The following is a 17813-nucleotide window of genomic DNA, read 5'->3' on the forward strand; positions in this document are numbered from 1 at the left end:
GAAGGTCCTGCGCGCAGCCGGTCAGGTCTGCAGCGGACCATTCCCGACCATCGCCGACCACCATCGCACGGGAACAGCCCGAGACCGTTCCCCCAATGTCCTCCAAGAACGACCGATTCCCCCTATTTCCAGCCGCCTCCCGCACACAGATTCGCGAGGCCTTGTGCTGTTGGTTCCTTCCTGCCCTTGTCGCTCCAAGGACACGCGCGGCCGTGCGTACTTGGTCCTTTGTGCTGCTGTCCCCCTTCAGCCAAGCACATCGATGTGTCGCCCTCGATCGCTCCTATAAAGCCTGGCCTGGGCGCTCGTTTCGGATCGGCCCGTTGTTCGCCGTCAGCGTCTCCTGCACGAGAGCCTCATCGCTGCTCATCGACTCTCTCGCTTACTCGTTCATCTCGCCATGCTCTCCTCGACTGTCGCTTCGGCTGCCGCGTTTGTGCTGGCGCTGGCTCCTGCCTTGGCCACCGCCCAGTCCGGCAACTGGACTCCCGGCCAGGGCACGCACTATGGTAGGCATTGTTCGAGACATGTCGGAGGACGGCCAGCCTCGCCTCGAGATGAGTCCAGATACCGCTGCTGTCTCCCGGGACACTCTTGGCAGCTGGATGTTCAGCCATTGGCACTAGGCGCCTCTCTGTTGCATTGGGCGCTTGTTTGCTGCATTGGGATGCTGGTCTGTTGCGCTGGATGTCCATCAATCCCCCTGGATGCTCACTGCTCGCATTCGACACTTGCCGCCGGGATTCAGGCCCCTTCCCTGCCTACCCCGCAGCTTCTGAGCTCGGATACTACCCCAACGATGTCGGCGTCGGCTGCTCGAACGGCCAGCCCGGCGGTGATCCCAACTGGAATCTGGTTCTTGCTGGTGGTGTCTACCCTCCTCCTGCTGGCACCCAGACCGTCTGGCCCAAGCGCGCCACTGTTGCTGTCTCGGCCAAGTACTGGGCTGCCCAGTATGCCCTTGCCGGCATCGCCTACAAGGCTCCCATTTGCTACCAGGTATGCTGCATATGGCCACAGACAGATGCATGGGCGTTAATGTGATTCGCGTGGATCGCCAGTGCTATTTCGCTCCGACTCGGCTCCGACTCGGCTCCTGCGCATGCTGTGGTGTTGACCGTTTGCCCTCATGGCTCTGCTCTTGATTGCTTTGAACTTTGTGCTTGCGCCTGCCCATGCCTGATCTCGGGCATCAAGACCATCTGGATCCGCAACGCCAACAACCACACCCAGATGGTCGAGGCCACCATCGTCGACTTTTGCCCATACAGCGGCTGCACCTGGGCCGAAGAAGATCTCGGCTACAACGTCGATATCTACGGCAGCGCCACCTGGGATTTGCTCGGCGGCCCGTTCCCCACCGTCGGTCCCAAGGTTGACATTGAGATCCTGTGGCCCGACTACCTGAGACCCAACGCTTCCAACACCGTGCCCCCTCCCAAGCCCTCGTCGACCAGCGCCGCCACCACTAAGGCTCCTTCTCCGACCACCAAGAGCACCAAGACCACTACCACTACCACCACCACCACCACCACCACCACCACTACCACTACCACCAAGCCCGTCAAGACCACTAAAACCACTAAGACCAAGACCACCAAGTCCAAGAAGACCACCAAGCCCCCCAAGTCCAAGAAGACCACCAAGCCTCCCAAGTCTAAGAAGACCACCAAGCCTCCCAAGACCAAGTAAACGGACGCCCTTTTGCCGATGCAGTCCGCTTCAATCCCTCGGCTCAACCACGGCGCATCTGGCCATGCGCTCGCCATAAATCTCACTTTTGTCTATGCAATTGGCTGAGAATCTCAAATACAGCTTTCCCGTACCAAAATGGGCCCTTTTCTTGAATCTCCAGACCTAATACACTTTTAATTCCCTCCTATCTCCGAGCCCGTAATAGCATCCACATTGTCGGCGAGACGTGATCGATGAGTGTTTCTGTGTTGCCGAAGGGGTCATCAAAGCGCCACTGTGCTGCTGCTGCTGCCACTGCTATTGAGCAGCTCCACAAACGCCTTTGAGATCTTGCTGCTTTCTGTGTGGAAATAATAGGGCGTGCCGTTGAGGGTGGCCCAGAACTTGTCCTTCTCGGAGGTATCGAGTTTGACGTTCTTGATCTGGCTCAGATAGAAGTGGGTGCCGGCCTTTGGGAGAATGCGGGCGTGTGAACCCAAAATCGACATATCACTAAGAAGAGCATAAAACCAAGAATGAACCACAAAAGCCATCCTCGACACACGTACCGATTCATCCTCATCCGTCATCCTGAAGAATGGATCGGTGTGCTTGCAAAGCTGCACAGATACGTGGCTCCATTGTCCAAATATGCTTGCACGACGCCATTGCATTTCAGAGTTGATGAAGTTCTACAGACACAAGATGGCCACGGATTAAAACGGGGTCACGTCGGGATCGGTTGCATACTCTTCATTTTTGACTGGACATCCGGTGCGGAGCAAGACCAGCATCACGAACGGACATTTTCATCCTCTGCGTCGCTCGTGGTTGGTTTTCGAGCCAGGGTCTTCTTGTGCAGAGGGGTGGAGAGCATCATCGAGGAAGTGGACATGTCCTCGTCAGTTTGCGGGAAATAGACAAAGCGGAATATGTCGAGGGTGACGGGGAGGTTCTGGGTGGCAAAGAGGCCAATCCACTGGATGATCAGCCGGAGGAGCGATCTCATCCGCACAGGCATGTTGGTGTTGGTGACCTGCCATAGCTCGAGACCCATGCACAGCCCCATGTTGAGCAGCGCCATCACCACATATGTGGCCTCCCTGTCCTCCCTGTTGTAGATTCAGCAAGTAGAAGCGTGGTCACAGTCAGAATCGCAGCCAGAATTGCAGCCAGAATCGCAGCCAGAATTGCAGCCAGAGCCACAGAAAAGCCGAGACGCGGCCACGACCAGAGTCACAGGCAAGCAGAGCACAGACAGGGCCAGAGGCCGCATCGGTACCGCCAGCAACAAGGATTGATGCCGCCAGCAGCAAGGATTGATATCGTCAGCATGGATCGTGGCGGAGGACTTACTCGGGAGGAACCTGTTTGCGGCAGAATCCGATAACCAGGCTACCCAAAACCAAGAGCCCGATGTAAATGTACAGCACAATAGTGATGCCCGTGGGATTGCCGAGAGTGTTGACACACTGGTAGCTGTAGGTGGTGTCGGTGTAGGTGGTTGTCATGGCTGAAGACTGGGTGGCGGCCCAGACGATGAGGAGGATCTACCAAACAACAAATGCGATGGCAATTTGAAACGGAGCGATATGGCGCGAAGTGATGTGGGTCGGAAAATTGACATGGGTTGGTGTGGGGGATGTGGGTCAAAGACGGAAAGACAGCGTATGCACACCGAGTCCAAAGAAGTGAGGTTAGCCGCAATCGGCAGAAGGAATACAATCGGGAGGGAGTGTAGCGGATGTGCCAGGTTGTGCACAGGCGGAGATGATGTGGTAGAGACACCAGAGCGCCAGGGTGACAGTCCCGAATAGTATGGATGAATGAGGCGAATGGTATGGATGAATGAGGCGAATGGTATGGATGAATGAGGCGAATGGTATGGATGAATGAGGCGAATGGTATGGATGAATGAGGCGAGTATTATAGGTAGTCGAGCAGTCGAGCAGTCGAGAAACCAAGCCAAGTAGTTCGAGCAGAGTAAAGCAAAGCAAAGGGAGGTGTGTGAGTACAATGCACCGAATTGCGCTGCAATCTCGGGTCCTCCGCTGCAATCTCGGGCTGCACCATCACAACACCCCAACCATAGTGCGATCACCAAAGTACACTGCCTATACTCGCACCTAACCTCACTCGCCACCCATGCCACGATCACTGCCTGGTTGAATACCCTCAACAATTCCAGCGCTCTGCTGATCCCGCCAATACCACTGGCCCGGTGCACTCCGTCGCATTGCATCGCTTCGTACAATTTGGATCGTCCATGTGACGGCAAACGAGATCAGGAAGTGCGCGTTCTTGTACTGTCGCTCCATCAACTTCTTGTTTCCTGTGTTCGGCCACGACTTGGATCAGAATCTATCGCTGCTTTGCATCATGTCCGCCGTATCATTGTCTGTACCGTATCCGCTGCACCATAACGGCTGCACCATAACATCTGCACTATAGCGTCTGTGCCGTGTCCGCTGCACCAGATTCGTTGCGCCACACCCTCGCTCTATTCAACGGTGTGGGGGCCACTCAGCATCATGGAAAGCACTGCCAGAGTATATCCGAGGATACAGGTGAAGCTGTGGCGCAGATCAGCGGACACTTACGTCCCATCCGGAACACTCGGCCGATCTTGACCATGACCATGCTCTGATCGTGGACGAGCGATGGGAGAGCAGTTGAGGTCGAGAAGACACGATTTGGCATGCGGTTTGGCATGCGGTTTGATGAGTGGTTTGGTGTGTGATTCCAGTGTTCGAGTGTCTCGTCAGCGAGGCTGTGATGAGGCCACTCCCAATTCCGCCGCTTGTCGACCGGCCGACCTATCGACCAACTCACTTGCACATCTGTACATCTTCACATCTGCACATCTGCACATCCGCTTACCAAGACAGCCGTGATTCCAAGGCCAAGAAGCCAGGCGTCGAGCTCGCACACCACAGAGGATCCCGACAGGTCAAACAGACCCTCGATGGCAACGAGCAGTGTTCCAAACTGTAGGTTGACCCCAATAGCCACAGAGCGTATTGAATGAGCATATTCTTGGTCAATGTGAGCTGATTTGACGCTTTGTATCGCAGGCTCGTTGACCACGACCACTGACCACCAACCACTCTCATCGGGTATGCATTCGCTCCGCCTGTATCTCATGCACCAATATACTCGGCGAACTCAATTGCATTTGCACACAGCCACTCTCTTGGCGTGCTGCCGTGCTGCCGTGTTGTCGTGCTGTCTCGGTCTCGACCGCACGCTTTCCCTCCAAATCAACTCGACAAGTTCTTACCGTCACCACCATGTAGTAGACCAGTCCGGTCCGGGAAATCTCAGACTTGTTTCGATTGACGATCACCATGAAGAACGAAGCAAAGGCCGCGAGGACGTGGATGCCATAGAGGACGCCAAAGATGATGGCAACGCTGTCGGTTCCGCTATCCGCGTTCCAGAACATGAACAGATCCGGGGCATACTGTGGGTGGTCCAAGGGTGGGAGTCCATTGCTTGTCGTCCAGTCTGGGGTCATGAGCCAGGTGATGCCACTGCTGTTGAAGGTCCCAATTTTTGTCCAGTTATAATACGGAGCCTGTTGATTTGAACCGTAGATCTGCAATATAATCCCGGGGCTGTGCGGCATGGGATGGTATTTCAATATGAGTAATCCACTCGAACAGCTGTGGCGCACTACATCGTTGTCTTGGATTTTTGCATCCCCTCAAGTGCAGTCAACTCTCTCTCCACTGCTGTCTCGGTGTTCTCCAGCAAATCGACTCACAAGTTTTGACTTCCGGTGCTGTCGAACCTGTGAACCCGAGATGATGTTAGTATTGCGGACGCTCTTGTTCGACAGCTCAGCTCATTTGTCGATGTGACGTACGTTATAGGGGCCGTAGCAGTTCCCACGAAGTTGGTTTTGGTGACCTCGGCCGGAGTGAAAACACCTTGGTGCGTCAGGTTGACTAGATAGCTTGCGTCAAGCCCTCGCTCGTTCAATACCTGCACAAAAGAAATACATTGTATCGGTATTCGCGCATCATCTTGACAGAATCTGGAAATCAAAACGTCTCCCTTACTCGGTCCCAGGTCGTCACGATCGCCATTATGACATCGAAGGTTCGCCTGTGAAGCGAAAAGTGTTACGAATTGCTCTCGGTGGTATCAGGACACCATTTCATTCGTCTTACCTCGCTGGCTCGTATGGCAGCAAGCTCACGCCGTACCACCCTGGATCTTGGGCTTCGGCTGCTCCAAATCTGCAACAAGGGAAGAGATAGCCTGCATGAGTTTACTCTCTTATTTCAGCGCATTGATACTTTGCCGCCCACACAAGCCCATCACACCATGTGTCATTGGACTCGACTCGAGCTTGTACCTCGCGATGATCTCGGCCTGATAGCTAGCGTTGAGCCACTGAGTCATCGGTGAGGTGAGGTTGACTCCCTGCCAGATGAACCACGCACGAGTGGATCGGTCTCGTCAGAATCAATCAGAATTGGTCGTGCGCTTGCATGAAGTTCTATATCTCACCATATCAAAGCTAGGGATAAGGAAGCTTCTCGAGTAGCTGTGTGCCCCGGCACCAAACGAATTGTCAATTTGTGTGTTGTTTGCGCCGTAGTATCCGAGGGTTTGGTACGAGCACCACGCCTGCATACGCAATCTGTTAGTTCGGAGCTTATTGGCAAGTCTCCAATCCCTCTGAGAACGCTACCGCCACGCAGAATGATTGTGCATTACGTATTCTGGTCCGCGAAATCCGTATTCTCTACATGGATTGGGATTATTCTGTTAGAAACAGCTTGCGGATCCAGCCCAGTACTTTCCGTGCTGCACAGTCGCACTTACATAGCGCCGTAGTAAAACCAGTCGACCAAGTCCGGCTCCACTCTGGAAACACGGGAGGCTCATGATCAGTATTGGCGCTACGTTGTATAAAACACTGGTCTACTGGGCGTCTGGTTTCAGACACCAGCATTTCCAGATACCCTTATGCACACGGCGGTCACAGAAAGCCTACATCATGTAGAATATTCGGGCATTAGAGTTGTCGAGAGCTTGGTACAGAGGATAGAGAATCTCCATCATATAAGTGCCGTTGTTGTAAGCAGCAGCCGGAACCTGAAATCCTGGTGGTTGCAATCCAGCGTGTTTGCGGTTGCAAGATAGACACTCGTCAGATCAGACGAAAACACTGAGCGAGTATTCCGGGCTGCGGAGCCGCTGGAGCCATGAGGGTATGGACAGTGGTAGCGAGAATATCGTGGCGCTTTCCTACACACATCTTTCAGCCAAGGTAGTTTCTGATGCTGGAAAGCACACTACCTTGAATTGAGAGCAACTTGAGACCAGCGGCAGTTGCTGCATCAACGAACTGGCCAGCGAGGGTTCTCTCCAACGTTGCAAGTGAGTAGACCAGAGCCACTTGAGTCCAGCCAAAGGAGTTTGCGAGATTGATGAATCCGGTGATGCCGCCCCTATGTCATATTTGAAAGGGTCAGGGTTGAGGAGATAGCCTTGGCTGAGCCAGGTATTGCATACCCATTTGCGATTTGCTCTTGCCACGCCGCCACAGTTGGGTCAAACAGCATGCGAACGAGTTTTTCTGTTCAATCTCATTTCACTCGCCGACCAGACTCGCCCACGTACATGTAGTATGCACGGAAGAAATATGGATAAAGCTTCGAGTTGGCGAGTGTCGGGCTTCCGCAATCCGAGCAGATTTGTGGAATCTGATGGATCATATTCGGTAGCCGTGTCAGCCAAAGTGGCAGTGAAATCTCCTGGGCCGCGATGATGCCACTCACCATTTGGTATCCGCTGACGATCCCGGACTGGATGTTCTCGCCGCTGCTTGGTCCAGCGACGATCAAGGTGCAGTTGGCTTGAGCCATTTGGTATGCCGCCACCGCCTAGTCGAATCAATGAGATCATGTAACATTGCATAAGCCGGTGGCTCTTTTCCTTGGACGCATAATGAACACGAGATTGACACAGGAGAGTCGAAACTCGTGATACGGCAGCGGCATTCAGCGCCACGAGCGACTATAGAAAGGAAAGGTGACTCAACTGCCAACCCGTAGTTGTTCTGCACATCAATGGGAACAGGGTAAAGTGTTGCATCGGGCATGATATTGGTACTGTTATTGATCATGGCGATGGCTGTGTAAACGATCATCTCCACCGTCGCGCCGACTTGAAGGAGCGTATTTGGGTACTGAGAGTCCGTGGAGATTCCAATGCATATCTAGGAGCAGAGCGATAAGCTGAGTGTGAGCTTGGGCGAGATATGGCCCTCATAACGCACTCCGGCAGTTTCCAGCGGAGGACACATCATGAGCCCCGATCGATGCGATTCGGCCTTTCGGGACTCGGAGATACGACCCGATCCTTTCGGAGATCTGAAATACCGACTCTGTTGCGCGTCTTGTTTTGCACCCTCGTCGAGGTCGTAGGTCGGAGAAGAGCAGCATAGAGCAACACCCGCAAGAGCACAATCGAGCGCATCGTGGAAACTGTTGCGCATGCGCTTCCGACGATGGTGTAGAGCTCGGAGCTGACGCTCAGATGACGGACGCGGAGATATTTCAGGCCATGCCGTGCTTTTCAGCGGGCAGACTCGATAGTCAACTGAGGGGTTCTGGCCCAATCATGCGAAGCCTCCTCTGCCTGCCTCTCGAACGATGAGATCCATCTTGGGGTTCACTTTGGGGTCTTTTTTTGTGATCCGACAGACTCTGGGGCGGCGAGCCAACTGACCAGCATCTGGCTGTTCGACTGGTTACTTGCTCAGTAGGCAGTCCAAGTGACTGGCCCTGATGCTCAAATGATATCCACCCACAGCACACAACTCAAACCTGTCCCAATGCATGTCTAGCACATTCAAACCGCAAATGCTCCGGCTTGGATGAGTTGCGTCAAAAGGTTCGAACGAATCTTCATCAAGCAGGTCCTTCTGTGGCAAGTTGGGGCCCATATTGCGTCAGTTCACTTCCTCCAGGGAGTTGTCGCCCAAGGGGTGTCTCCAAGGGTTGTCGCCCAGACACCTCATTCTTCAATCAGTCGTCCAGTCACCTGTCCAATCTTCGTAGACGCAACTACGAGTCACTCAGGAGAGTCTGAATCGCCATGGCATCTGCTGGTAAGCCTTATCGCTGATTTGTCTGACCGTGATGGTCTCTGACTTCTGCCACATCGCCCCTTCGCATTTCTCGGAAAATTAGCGGCTCATAAGCCCTCCACCCCCCTCGAGCCCTCAATTCTGCGGTTTGATTCCTGGTACTTTTTGATCCCTTCCGGCTCTCAAGGCAATGGCCCCCCGTAGATCCATTGTGGTCCTCTTGGTCGCGCTTATCGGGATCTCACTCGTTAGCGCTGTTCGCGTCCACAACAAGACTCGCAATACGGTAAGTTCATATCCTATCGAGAGTACAATGACGGGAGGAGCCGGCGTAAATTGCCGACTCGACGTGCGCAATAATCCCGAGAGCCATATCGACGCGACGCGCACCCTCATCGAATAGTGTCCCGCACAATTCGATCGCGCTGGCGCAAGAGACCACCGGCTGACACATCCCGTATCGCCTGTCTGTTTAGATATGCATCGGAATCACGACCATGCCGAGATACCCGAGCGGCTTTGCAGCCCAGCTTGGCCTCACGGCCAATATGGCTGCATATACCGCCATCGATGTTGTCAACAATGACTCGACTATTCTGCCGGATGCTACATTGGTCCCATTTGAAGTGGTCTCGTACGGCGTCCCTGGTCTCGGTGTAAGTGTTTGATTCCGGATTGCAAATTGCAGATTGCACGGCAACTTTGGCACAGATTCCTGACTGCACATCCAACTTTCCTTCTGGCACTTCAGACACTGGCTAGCTACACCATGGCTGCTCACAATTGCACAATCATCATCGGCGACCCGTCCAGTGGATCAAACATTCAATCGGCGGTCATGAGTGGCTACGAGAAGGTACGATTCGTTTGCACGCACTCTGGGTCAGATGCACGCTTCAATATCGAATGCAATTCCTGTCCAACCACTATGAGCCAACTCGTGCTTTGATCACAGGTTCCCCAAATCTGCGGCAACTGCGGTAGTCCAGTCTTGTCCAACCCACCCATCTATCCATACTTCTTCCGAACCTTTTACATGTATGTTGTTGTTCGCACTGCATGGCCTTGTGTTTGTGTATGCCTGGGAGTCCCGTCAACACCCTGAGCTCGGCTGCTCGCTTTGAGGCTGTGCTCAGTCGTGGTCCAACGCAAGTCCAGCGGGCGATTCGCGAGCGGCGGCAGTTGTTGCTGACGCGATTCGACTGCATTTAATCTACCGATGACACGCAGGGGTTTTGTGGGAGGCGTCGTGTCTGTCGTCCGTGGGTTCGGCTGGGGCAAGATTGCGATTGCATACTCGCTTGATGTGCTCTCCAGTAGCGTGGCCCAGTGGATTGTCAACGACGCCGCAGCCTACAATATTGAGATTCTCACGATCCAAGGTTCGTGTGAATCTCGGACAGCCAATGGGCCGAATGATTGAGGAGATGCTCTTTTGATTAATACGTGTTGGCCTGTGGCAGCCTTTCAAATCAGCGGCAGCGCATATGGCAACACTACTGCCATGCAACAAGAAATGATTCCTATCTATCAATCCATCAAGGCTTCGAATGCCAGGATCATTGTCCTTATGTAAAGCGAGCACATATCAGCGGGCGGTGCTTGCTATCGCAGTCTAGAAACACTTTGAGCATCGCTCATGGAGCATCAAAGTTCGAATTAACACATTTATCGCCACCCATATAGAACAAGCGCCGATATCATAGACTGGGTATTCTACGGTGCAGTGTAAGTAACGTATACCCGCAGTGTTTTTGGAATAACGTACTCAAACACTCTGCCCGAACGACCAGATCGTATGGGTTCAAGGGATCCCAATATGTGAGTTTCTGGTTGCAAGCTCGATCTGATACGGCCGCCTTCAGCAAGCTGATACAATTCAATGTTTCAGGCATGGTGCAGCACACAGCCGATGGGTAGCTCTGGAATGAACAGCACCCAAATCGACAGTGCCTATGGAAACGGAACCCATGTGTTCTCAAGAAGTGTCCTTGTTCCAAACTTCTACATGGTATGTCGGTCGCGAGCCAAGGAAGAACATATGGCGCATGGCTAACGCGAATACTGCCTCTACCTTCATCTTGAAAGTACTACAACTACAACACCTCAATCTTCCGAACTTTCAACACAACATACCGCTCCGAGGTTGCTTACAGGTGGGTGCCGGCAAGGTATTTTGCGTGATTCCAACTTCATTCGTATCTGACTCGATTCACCAAACAGATATCCTGGCTCGGCCGCTTCGATCACTTCGTGGCTCTCGGCTGACGGTTCGGTTCCCTTCGATACAGCTGTGTAAGTCTACAGTGTGATTTCGTACTCCATTTACCAGAGCCGAGTGTTTGGTAGTAGCGACCTTCTCATGATGACGACACACGGCTAAAATACGAGCTTCGATTTCAGGCGCGTTTACGATGCCACCTTGGCAATTATCCACACATGGGACAGGGTATGTGGCAAAGCAGAGCTCTCGCTATTCATAAATTTTGATTTGGGGAGTATTGACAATATTATGTTTCAGATCTTGAACCAGCTGGGCCTCGATGCGAGCTACATTCCGCAACTGACAAAGCAGGGCGTCTTTACACCCGCTGAAGTCACGAACACCCAGTATCTGGGAATTGGAACACTCCCCGTCTCGTAAGAAACTGAGCTGCTTTTGGAAGTGTGGGGCAATCATTTGGCTTGCGATGAACTGAGGGCAGCATATTTACTGATTTCATAAACATAGGTTTGATAACACCGGAAGTGAAATATTGTGAGTATCGCCTTGGATACAACTCGCCCCTACTTTGATGAAATCCGATCACTAATACAACAATGATGATGACAGTACGGGCGTTATCCTCCAGAATTACGGCCCAACAATCTATGCGCCCGCATATAACATGGTGGCAATTGGAACCTACACCGCGACTGGAATCAATCTCACCATGACCCCAGACTGGACGACAAGCAATGGACTCCCACCCTTGGACCACCCACAGTATGCCCCGGATCTGTTCATGTTCTGGAACGCGGATAGCGGAACCGACAGCGTTGCCATCATCTTTGGCGTCCTCTATGGCATCCACGTCCTCGCGGCCTTTGCTTCGTTCTTCATGGTGATCGTCAATCGAAACAAGTCTGAGATTTCCCGGACCGGACTGGTCTACTACATGGTGGTGACGGTAAGAACTTGTCGAGTTGATTTGGAGGGAAAGCGTGCGGTCGAGACCGAGACAGCACGACAACACGGCAGCACGGCAGCACGCCAAGAGAGTGGCTGTGTGCAAATGCAATTGAGTTCGCCGAGTATATTGGTGCATGAGATACAGGCGGAGCGAATGCATACCCGATGAGAGTGGTTGGTGGTCAGTGGTCGTGGTCAACGAGCCTGCGATACAAAGCGTCAAATCAGCTCACATTGACCAAGAATATGCTCATTCAATACGCTCTGTGGCTATTGGGGTCAACCTACAGTTTGGAACACTGCTCGTTGCCATCGAGGGTCTGTTTGACCTGTCGGGATCCTCTGTGGTGTGCGAGCTCGACGCCTGGCTTCTTGGCCTTGGAATCACGGCTGTCTTGGTAAGCGGATGTGCAGATGTGCAGATGTGAAGATGTACAGATGTGCAAGTGAGTTGGTCGATAGGTCGGCCGGTCGACAAGCGGCGGAATTGGGAGTGGCCTCATCACAGCCTCGCTGACGAGACACTCGAACACTGGAATCACACACCAAACCACTCATCAAACCGCATGCCAAACCGCATGCCAAATCGTGTCTTCTCGACCTCAACTGCTCTCCCATCGCTCGTCCACGATCAGAGCATGGTCATGGTCAAGATCGGCCGAGTGTTCCGGATGGGACGTAAGTGTCCGCTGATCTGCGCCACAGCTTCACCTGTATCCTCGGATATACTCTGGCAGTGCTTTCCATGATGCTGAGTGGCCCCCACACCGTTGAATAGAGCGAGGGTGTGGCGCAACGAATCTGGTGCAGCGGACACGGCACAGACGCTATAGTGCAGATGTTATGGTGCAGCCGTTATGGTGCAGCGGATACGGTACAGACAATGATACGGCGGACATGATGCAAAGCAGCGATAGATTCTGATCCAAGTCGTGGCCGAACACAGGAAACAAGAAGTTGATGGAGCGACAGTACAAGAACGCGCACTTCCTGATCTCGTTTGCCGTCACATGGACGATCCAAATTGTACGAAGCGATGCAATGCGACGGAGTGCACCGGGCCAGTGGTATTGGCGGGATCAGCAGAGCGCTGGAATTGTTGAGGGTATTCAACCAGGCAGTGATCGTGGCATGGGTGGCGAGTGAGGTTAGGTGCGAGTATAGGCAGTGTACTTTGGTGATCGCACTATGGTTGGGGTGTTGTGATGGTGCAGCCCGAGATTGCAGCGGAGGACCCGAGATTGCAGCGCAATTCGGTGCATTGTACTCACACACCTCCCTTTGCTTTGCTTTACTCTGCTCGAACTACTTGGCTTGGTTTCTCGACTGCTCGACTGCTCGACTACCTATAATACTCGCCTCATTCATCCATACCATTCGCCTCATTCATCCATACCATTCGCCTCATTCATCCATACCATTCGCCTCATTCATCCATACCATTCGCCTCATTCATCCATACTATTCGGGACTGTCACCCTGGCGCTCTGGTGTCTCTACCACATCATCTCCGCCTGTGCACAACCTGGCACATCCGCTACACTCCCTCCCGATTGTATTCCTTCTGCCGATTGCGGCTAACCTCACTTCTTTGGACTCGGTGTGCATACGCTGTCTTTCCGTCTTTGACCCACATCCCCCACACCAACCCATGTCAATTTTCCGACCCACATCACTTCGCGCCATATCGCTCCGTTTCAAATTGCCATCGCATTTGTTGTTTGGTAGATCCTCCTCATCGTCTGGGCCGCCACCCAGTCTTCAGCCATGACAACCACCTACACCGACACCACCTACAGCTACCAGTGTGTCAACACTCTCGGCAATCCCACGGGCATCACTATTGTGCTGTACATTTACATCGGGCTCTTGGTTTTGGGTAGCCTGGTTATCGGATTCTGCCGCAAACAGGTTCCTCCCGAGTAAGTCCTCCGCCACGATCCATGCTGACGATATCAATCCTTGCTGCTGGCGGCATCAATCCTTGTTGCTGGCGGTACCGATGCGGCCTCTGGCCCTGTCTGTGCTCTGCTTGCCTGTGACTCTGGTCGTGGCCGCGTCTCGGCTTTTCTGTGGCTCTGGCTGCAATTCTGGCTGCGATTCTGGCTGCAATTCTGGCTGCGATTCTGACTGTGACCACGCTTCTACTTGCTGAATCTACAACAGGGAGGACAGGGAGGCCACATATGTGGTGATGGCGCTGCTCAACATGGGGCTGTGCATGGGTCTCGAGCTATGGCAGGTCACCAACACCAACATGCCTGTGCGGATGAGATCGCTCCTCCGGCTGATCATCCAGTGGATTGGCCTCTTTGCCACCCAGAACCTCCTCGTCACCCTCGACCTTCTCCATGCTGTTCGCAGCGAGAAAGGATCAGACACCCATAGTATCAGCACGACCCGCGGGGGAACGACAACCAAGAAGCCTCTGTTGCGCCCGCAGAACACACAAAGTGTTAGCAATGTTGATGTAAGTCGCTCATTGATCAACTGATCTATTTGCTGATGATTCATTCTGACTTGTTATCATCATCAGCTCTTCACCAGCGCAGACGTCATTTGGTGCAAGAAAGGTATTTTTGGCCAATGGAGCCAGGCCAGCATCCAATTTTGCAAATACTACAAGCCCTTCCTTAAGGTTACGGACGAGGGCGACAAGGTGAGGGTCCGCTCAGTCCTTGTGTGCCCGCTCTGGTCATGCACAGACTCCCTTGACCACTCGGTGCTGGATTCATGTATTAATCCACCCATATTGCAGGGATGTGGATTCCATGTCCCTCTCAGCAAGATCTCCGGAGTGGACATGCACATGGTCGAGACCGACTCCTTTGTGGCTACTCTCGACGGGTCCAAGTACACATTCCAGACCGAGAACGGGGACATTGCATCCAAGTTCACGTCGCTCCTTGGAACCCAAAAGCCAACTCCTGGAAGCGGCACCGTGTGATAAATTACATGTCTCTCGTCTGCGCTGCATCAAACGCACTTTGAATTACTCGGCGTTTGATCGCAGTTTCTCCCTTATCACTCTTCGAGTTCTTCTCCGTTTATCATCTCTTCTCGACTGTGCTCGGCATGATATGTATGCTGGTGCGACTCAATGATGGATTGCCCGTTTCTTTTTGGAGCTCGAAAGCGATGTTATCGAGCTTGGCAACTTGCATTTCGGCACTTTATGATTGGTGGCCAGGATCGCCACTTTGCACAATACGCAGACCAGCAAAAGTCCGCTTCAAATACAGTCCATCCAGCAAGAAACGGGACGGTCACTTTCTGGCACCAGGGACACAAGTCTGCTGATCCGTAGGCTCCAGTGAGCAAGCCATGAGATTGTTTCCTGTCCTGGTTGGCAATCTCTTTGTGTGGTGCATTCACTCGACCCTCTGGACTGCTCCATGGTGTATCGATATCAAGATACTCGACCTTCTCAAGTCGCCTGGCTTCCCAGCACTGTGAGCACCCCTGGGAGGTGTCTTTCGCTTGCGGTGAGCCATCTGAGCGAGAAAGCGTCCTTGATTCAGATCCAGAATTCCATCACCGAATGTTCATGGCCAGCGCGCGAGTTGAGTGATAACATTCACCAATTCTCAAACCCCGGTGTGTCCAGTTATTATTGGATTGGTTGATAAACTCATACGCTTGTGGCCTACACGGTAGTGAGTGTGTGCTTGTGCAATCCGAGCTCCACTTGTGACTGAGCTGTGGGGTCGACTACATTTCCGATTTATTGAGGCATCACATATGCTTGAAACGCTTCTTGGCAATCCTTGTACTGGTATCCGTTTTTGAAATCCAGTCCCCCAAGCGGTCTGTTTTTCCCATCGACCATGATGGTGCGGATGCCCAACCATTCATCCGCGCATTTGACCCAGGTCAGATCATTGTCACGATCGAAACAGAACGTCCCCGGGGAAGCTCCAGGGCACGGTGGGGAAAACGGCGATTTCAGGGGGGCATTTGGCGGATGCAGATCCATGAACTTGATCATCTTGTTTCGATATGTGGCCATGAGGGCAAACTTGCACAGAGGAACCAATGTCAGCCAGCTATCCACCCATCGTCGATAGCTCTCAGCCTCGCCACCATTGCGTTCGAGGCAGGGGCTTTGATCCGAAACAAGTCGAACACCCACCCTGTGACCGATTGCGCGGTGGGTCCGATAGATCTTCTCGGCAGTGTCGCCACTCCAGTCGATCGCCGCCTGGGATTTGACAATCTTCGGGGCCTTGGTCACCATGGATGAGTCCTGCACCTGGGCTTGGGCCTGATTAATCCAAACTCAATTAGTTCCAGCGTCATATTATCGGAACTGTCGTCGGTGCCGTGTGGACGATTTTTGCCGACCTTGTGAGCCTCTAGGGATCTGAGCACCTCAGCTAACTGAGATGCACCGAGCTCCGCCAGTCTGTCATGTAGCTCGTGGTAGTAGCAGTTATCGGGGATATCCTGATTTCGTGACGCTTCTGTTAGCGATTGATGCATTCGCGCAATAATTGAGCTGGGGTTTATCCTGACGAGCATCGACCAAACCCTTCGTCGATTCAGAGGATACGACAGTATCGGATTGTACAAGCAGCTTGTTCAACTGTGAGCTAGATGTTCACTCCCAACTTACAATCGATGCCTGTCTCAAGATCTTGCCAGCGTCAAAGCGAGAGGGATGGAGCTCGATGATCGAGACGCCCGTGGACTGATCGTTGTTCAAGAGAGCATAATCGATCGGGGAGGCGCCTCGGTATCTGATATCGGTGAATGACCACCATTAGCGTTTGATGTGCAGAGTCACATCGTTGGCCGATCAACGGCTCTCGCTGTGGCTGATGCGACACCAACGAGAACGAAGCCAACCTTGGAAGTAGCGATGGATGAACATTGAGGGTACCGGCCGAGAAACATTGGATCAGCCGCGCTGGGATGAAGTATCCAAACGAAACGACGATGCCCAGATCGAACCGGGATCCCGACGACTCTGGCATCTGATCCACATCAAAAGCGCGGTGAGCAACTTGGAAAGCGATCTGGTCGGCTCCATCGGGTTACGGCTTTCAGAAATACCTCCCATCCTTTGAGTGAGATCGGCGGGGCAACATGGACCTTGATTCCGTTTTCCAGCGCAAATCGTTTGAGAGGGACTGCGATGAAGCCGGTGCAGGGTGAGTCCGACCCGACCGACCGACAACCATGCCAACGCACTTTGGGACTCACGATGCCTATCGGGATCCCAGGACAAGAAGGTCGACTCACCGTCTTTGTCGTGTGGGTTGCTGGCTTTGTAGTCGGCTCCTCGAGGGACGACAACTTCGACATGCGAAAGGCACTCTGTCAAAGGCATACAAACCCCATCAGCATCAGAATGCAACCAGTTTTGCAAAGCGTGCAGCTACTGCCTTGAATTCGGGTGTGAGGATCTCTCGAATTGCTGCATTTCACACAGTCAAGAAGGGCGCTCTGGCCGGGGGCCAGGAAATGCATACCTTTGTCATGCAGGATGCGACGCAGGGAGGCAACCGAGAAGCGGTCTGATCCAAAGAACAAGACGCTGTGCTTCAGACAGCCTGCAGACGATGCGAACAGCCGCCGCCCGGGACGGCCAAGCAGATGCAAGTTCGCCACAGCCGAGCGGATCATCAATACCGATGGCTGTCGGAGGGAGGGAGAATCCGGCGCCAGATGCGGGACGACGATCAAAGGCACCGCCGCGATCAAGCTTCGAGCCGGCGGAATGGCTTTGTGCTGCGCGTGTTGCGACCCAGGCACGAAACCAACCCAGACCATGGACAGCAACGATGAGGTCTTGATATTGCCGACGTATGCCAGTAATCAAGCCTCTCGGAGAGCCACTTTCGGCGTCCGACAAGC

General features: G+C 53.2%; 4 protein-coding genes across 4 annotated transcripts; 2 read left to right on the forward strand and 2 right to left on the reverse strand.

Annotated features, from left to right (window-relative positions):
- Nucleotides 1-400: 400 nt before the first annotated feature.
- On the forward strand, nucleotides 401-1692 carry BJ171DRAFT_458716 (uncharacterized protein; the record flags this gene model as incomplete). Its single annotated transcript, XM_053108385.1, has 3 exons — nucleotides 401-509; nucleotides 749-999; nucleotides 1198-1692. The coding sequence occupies 3 exons, from the start codon at nucleotides 401-403 to the stop codon at nucleotides 1690-1692; spliced, it is 855 nt and encodes a 284-aa protein (XP_052967133.1).
- A 144-nt stretch (nucleotides 1693-1836) lies between these two features.
- Nucleotides 1837-7556, reverse strand: BJ171DRAFT_616959 (periplasmic binding protein-like I; the record flags this gene model as incomplete). Its single annotated transcript, XM_053115363.1, has 20 exons — nucleotides 1837-2144; nucleotides 2244-2366; nucleotides 2480-2786; nucleotides 3031-3224; nucleotides 3927-4006; nucleotides 4275-4317; nucleotides 4555-4662; nucleotides 4955-5291; nucleotides 5441-5467; nucleotides 5543-5661; nucleotides 5739-5784; nucleotides 5850-5918; nucleotides 6038-6105; nucleotides 6193-6312; nucleotides 6403-6430; nucleotides 6511-6552; nucleotides 6683-6791; nucleotides 6988-7139; nucleotides 7312-7394; nucleotides 7470-7556. 20 exons carry the CDS (start codon nucleotides 7554-7556, stop codon nucleotides 1959-1961), a joined length of 2328 nt encoding a protein of 775 aa, XP_052967134.1. The 3' UTR covers nucleotides 1837-1958.
- Nucleotides 7557-8972: 1416 nt separating this feature from the next.
- BJ171DRAFT_567690 (periplasmic binding protein-like I) lies at nucleotides 8973-15229 on the forward strand (the record flags this gene model as incomplete). The annotated part of the gene is made up of 22 exons (XM_053113482.1): nucleotides 8973-9068; nucleotides 9259-9438; nucleotides 9534-9638; nucleotides 9738-9820; nucleotides 10013-10164; nucleotides 10246-10354; nucleotides 10469-10510; nucleotides 10576-10603; nucleotides 10674-10793; nucleotides 10871-10938; nucleotides 11006-11077; nucleotides 11186-11231; nucleotides 11304-11422; nucleotides 11514-11540; nucleotides 11616-11952; nucleotides 12245-12352; nucleotides 12590-12632; nucleotides 12901-12980; nucleotides 13683-13876; nucleotides 14121-14424; nucleotides 14491-14613; nucleotides 14713-15229. The coding sequence occupies 22 exons, from the start codon at nucleotides 8973-8975 to the stop codon at nucleotides 14899-14901; spliced, it is 2625 nt and encodes an 874-aa protein (XP_052967135.1). The 3' UTR covers nucleotides 14902-15229.
- Nucleotides 15230-15371: 142 nt separating this feature from the next.
- On the reverse strand, nucleotides 15372-17644 carry BJ171DRAFT_502872 (formyl transferase). The gene is made up of 8 exons (XM_053110803.1): nucleotides 17429-17644; nucleotides 17199-17273; nucleotides 17010-17086; nucleotides 16803-16930; nucleotides 16570-16693; nucleotides 16299-16400; nucleotides 16087-16218; nucleotides 15372-15972 (listed from the first exon to the last, which is right to left on the reverse strand). The coding sequence occupies exons 1-8, from the start codon at nucleotides 17580-17582 to the stop codon at nucleotides 15679-15681; spliced, it is 1086 nt and encodes a 361-aa protein (XP_052967136.1). The 5' UTR covers nucleotides 17583-17644; the 3' UTR covers nucleotides 15372-15678.
- Nucleotides 17645-17813: the final 169 nt, after the last annotated feature.

Source organism: Polychytrium aggregatum, assembly GCF_025602895.1.
Source record: "Polychytrium aggregatum strain JEL109 chromosome Unknown BJ171scaffold_16, whole genome shotgun sequence".
Classification (NCBI taxonomy): domain Eukaryota; kingdom Fungi; phylum Chytridiomycota; class Chytridiomycetes; order Polychytriales; genus Polychytrium; species Polychytrium aggregatum.

What these genes read in the sequence shown, in the direction of transcription:
- BJ171DRAFT_502872 (XM_053110803.1), bottom strand. Translation starts at nt 17,582, where the DNA reads ATGATCCGCTCGGCTGTGGCGAACTTGCATCTGCTTGGCCGTCCCGGG. An exon ending in TCTCACTCAAAGGATGGGAG is followed by an intron (nt 16,931 to 17,009) that starts GTATTTCTGAAA and finishes GATGTGGATCAG; the next exon opens with ATGCCAGAGTCGTCGGGATC. An exon ending in TCTTGAGACAGGCATCGATT is followed by an intron (nt 16,401 to 16,569) that starts GTAAGTTGGGAG and finishes TCACGAAATCAG; the next exon opens with GATATCCCCGATAACTGCTA.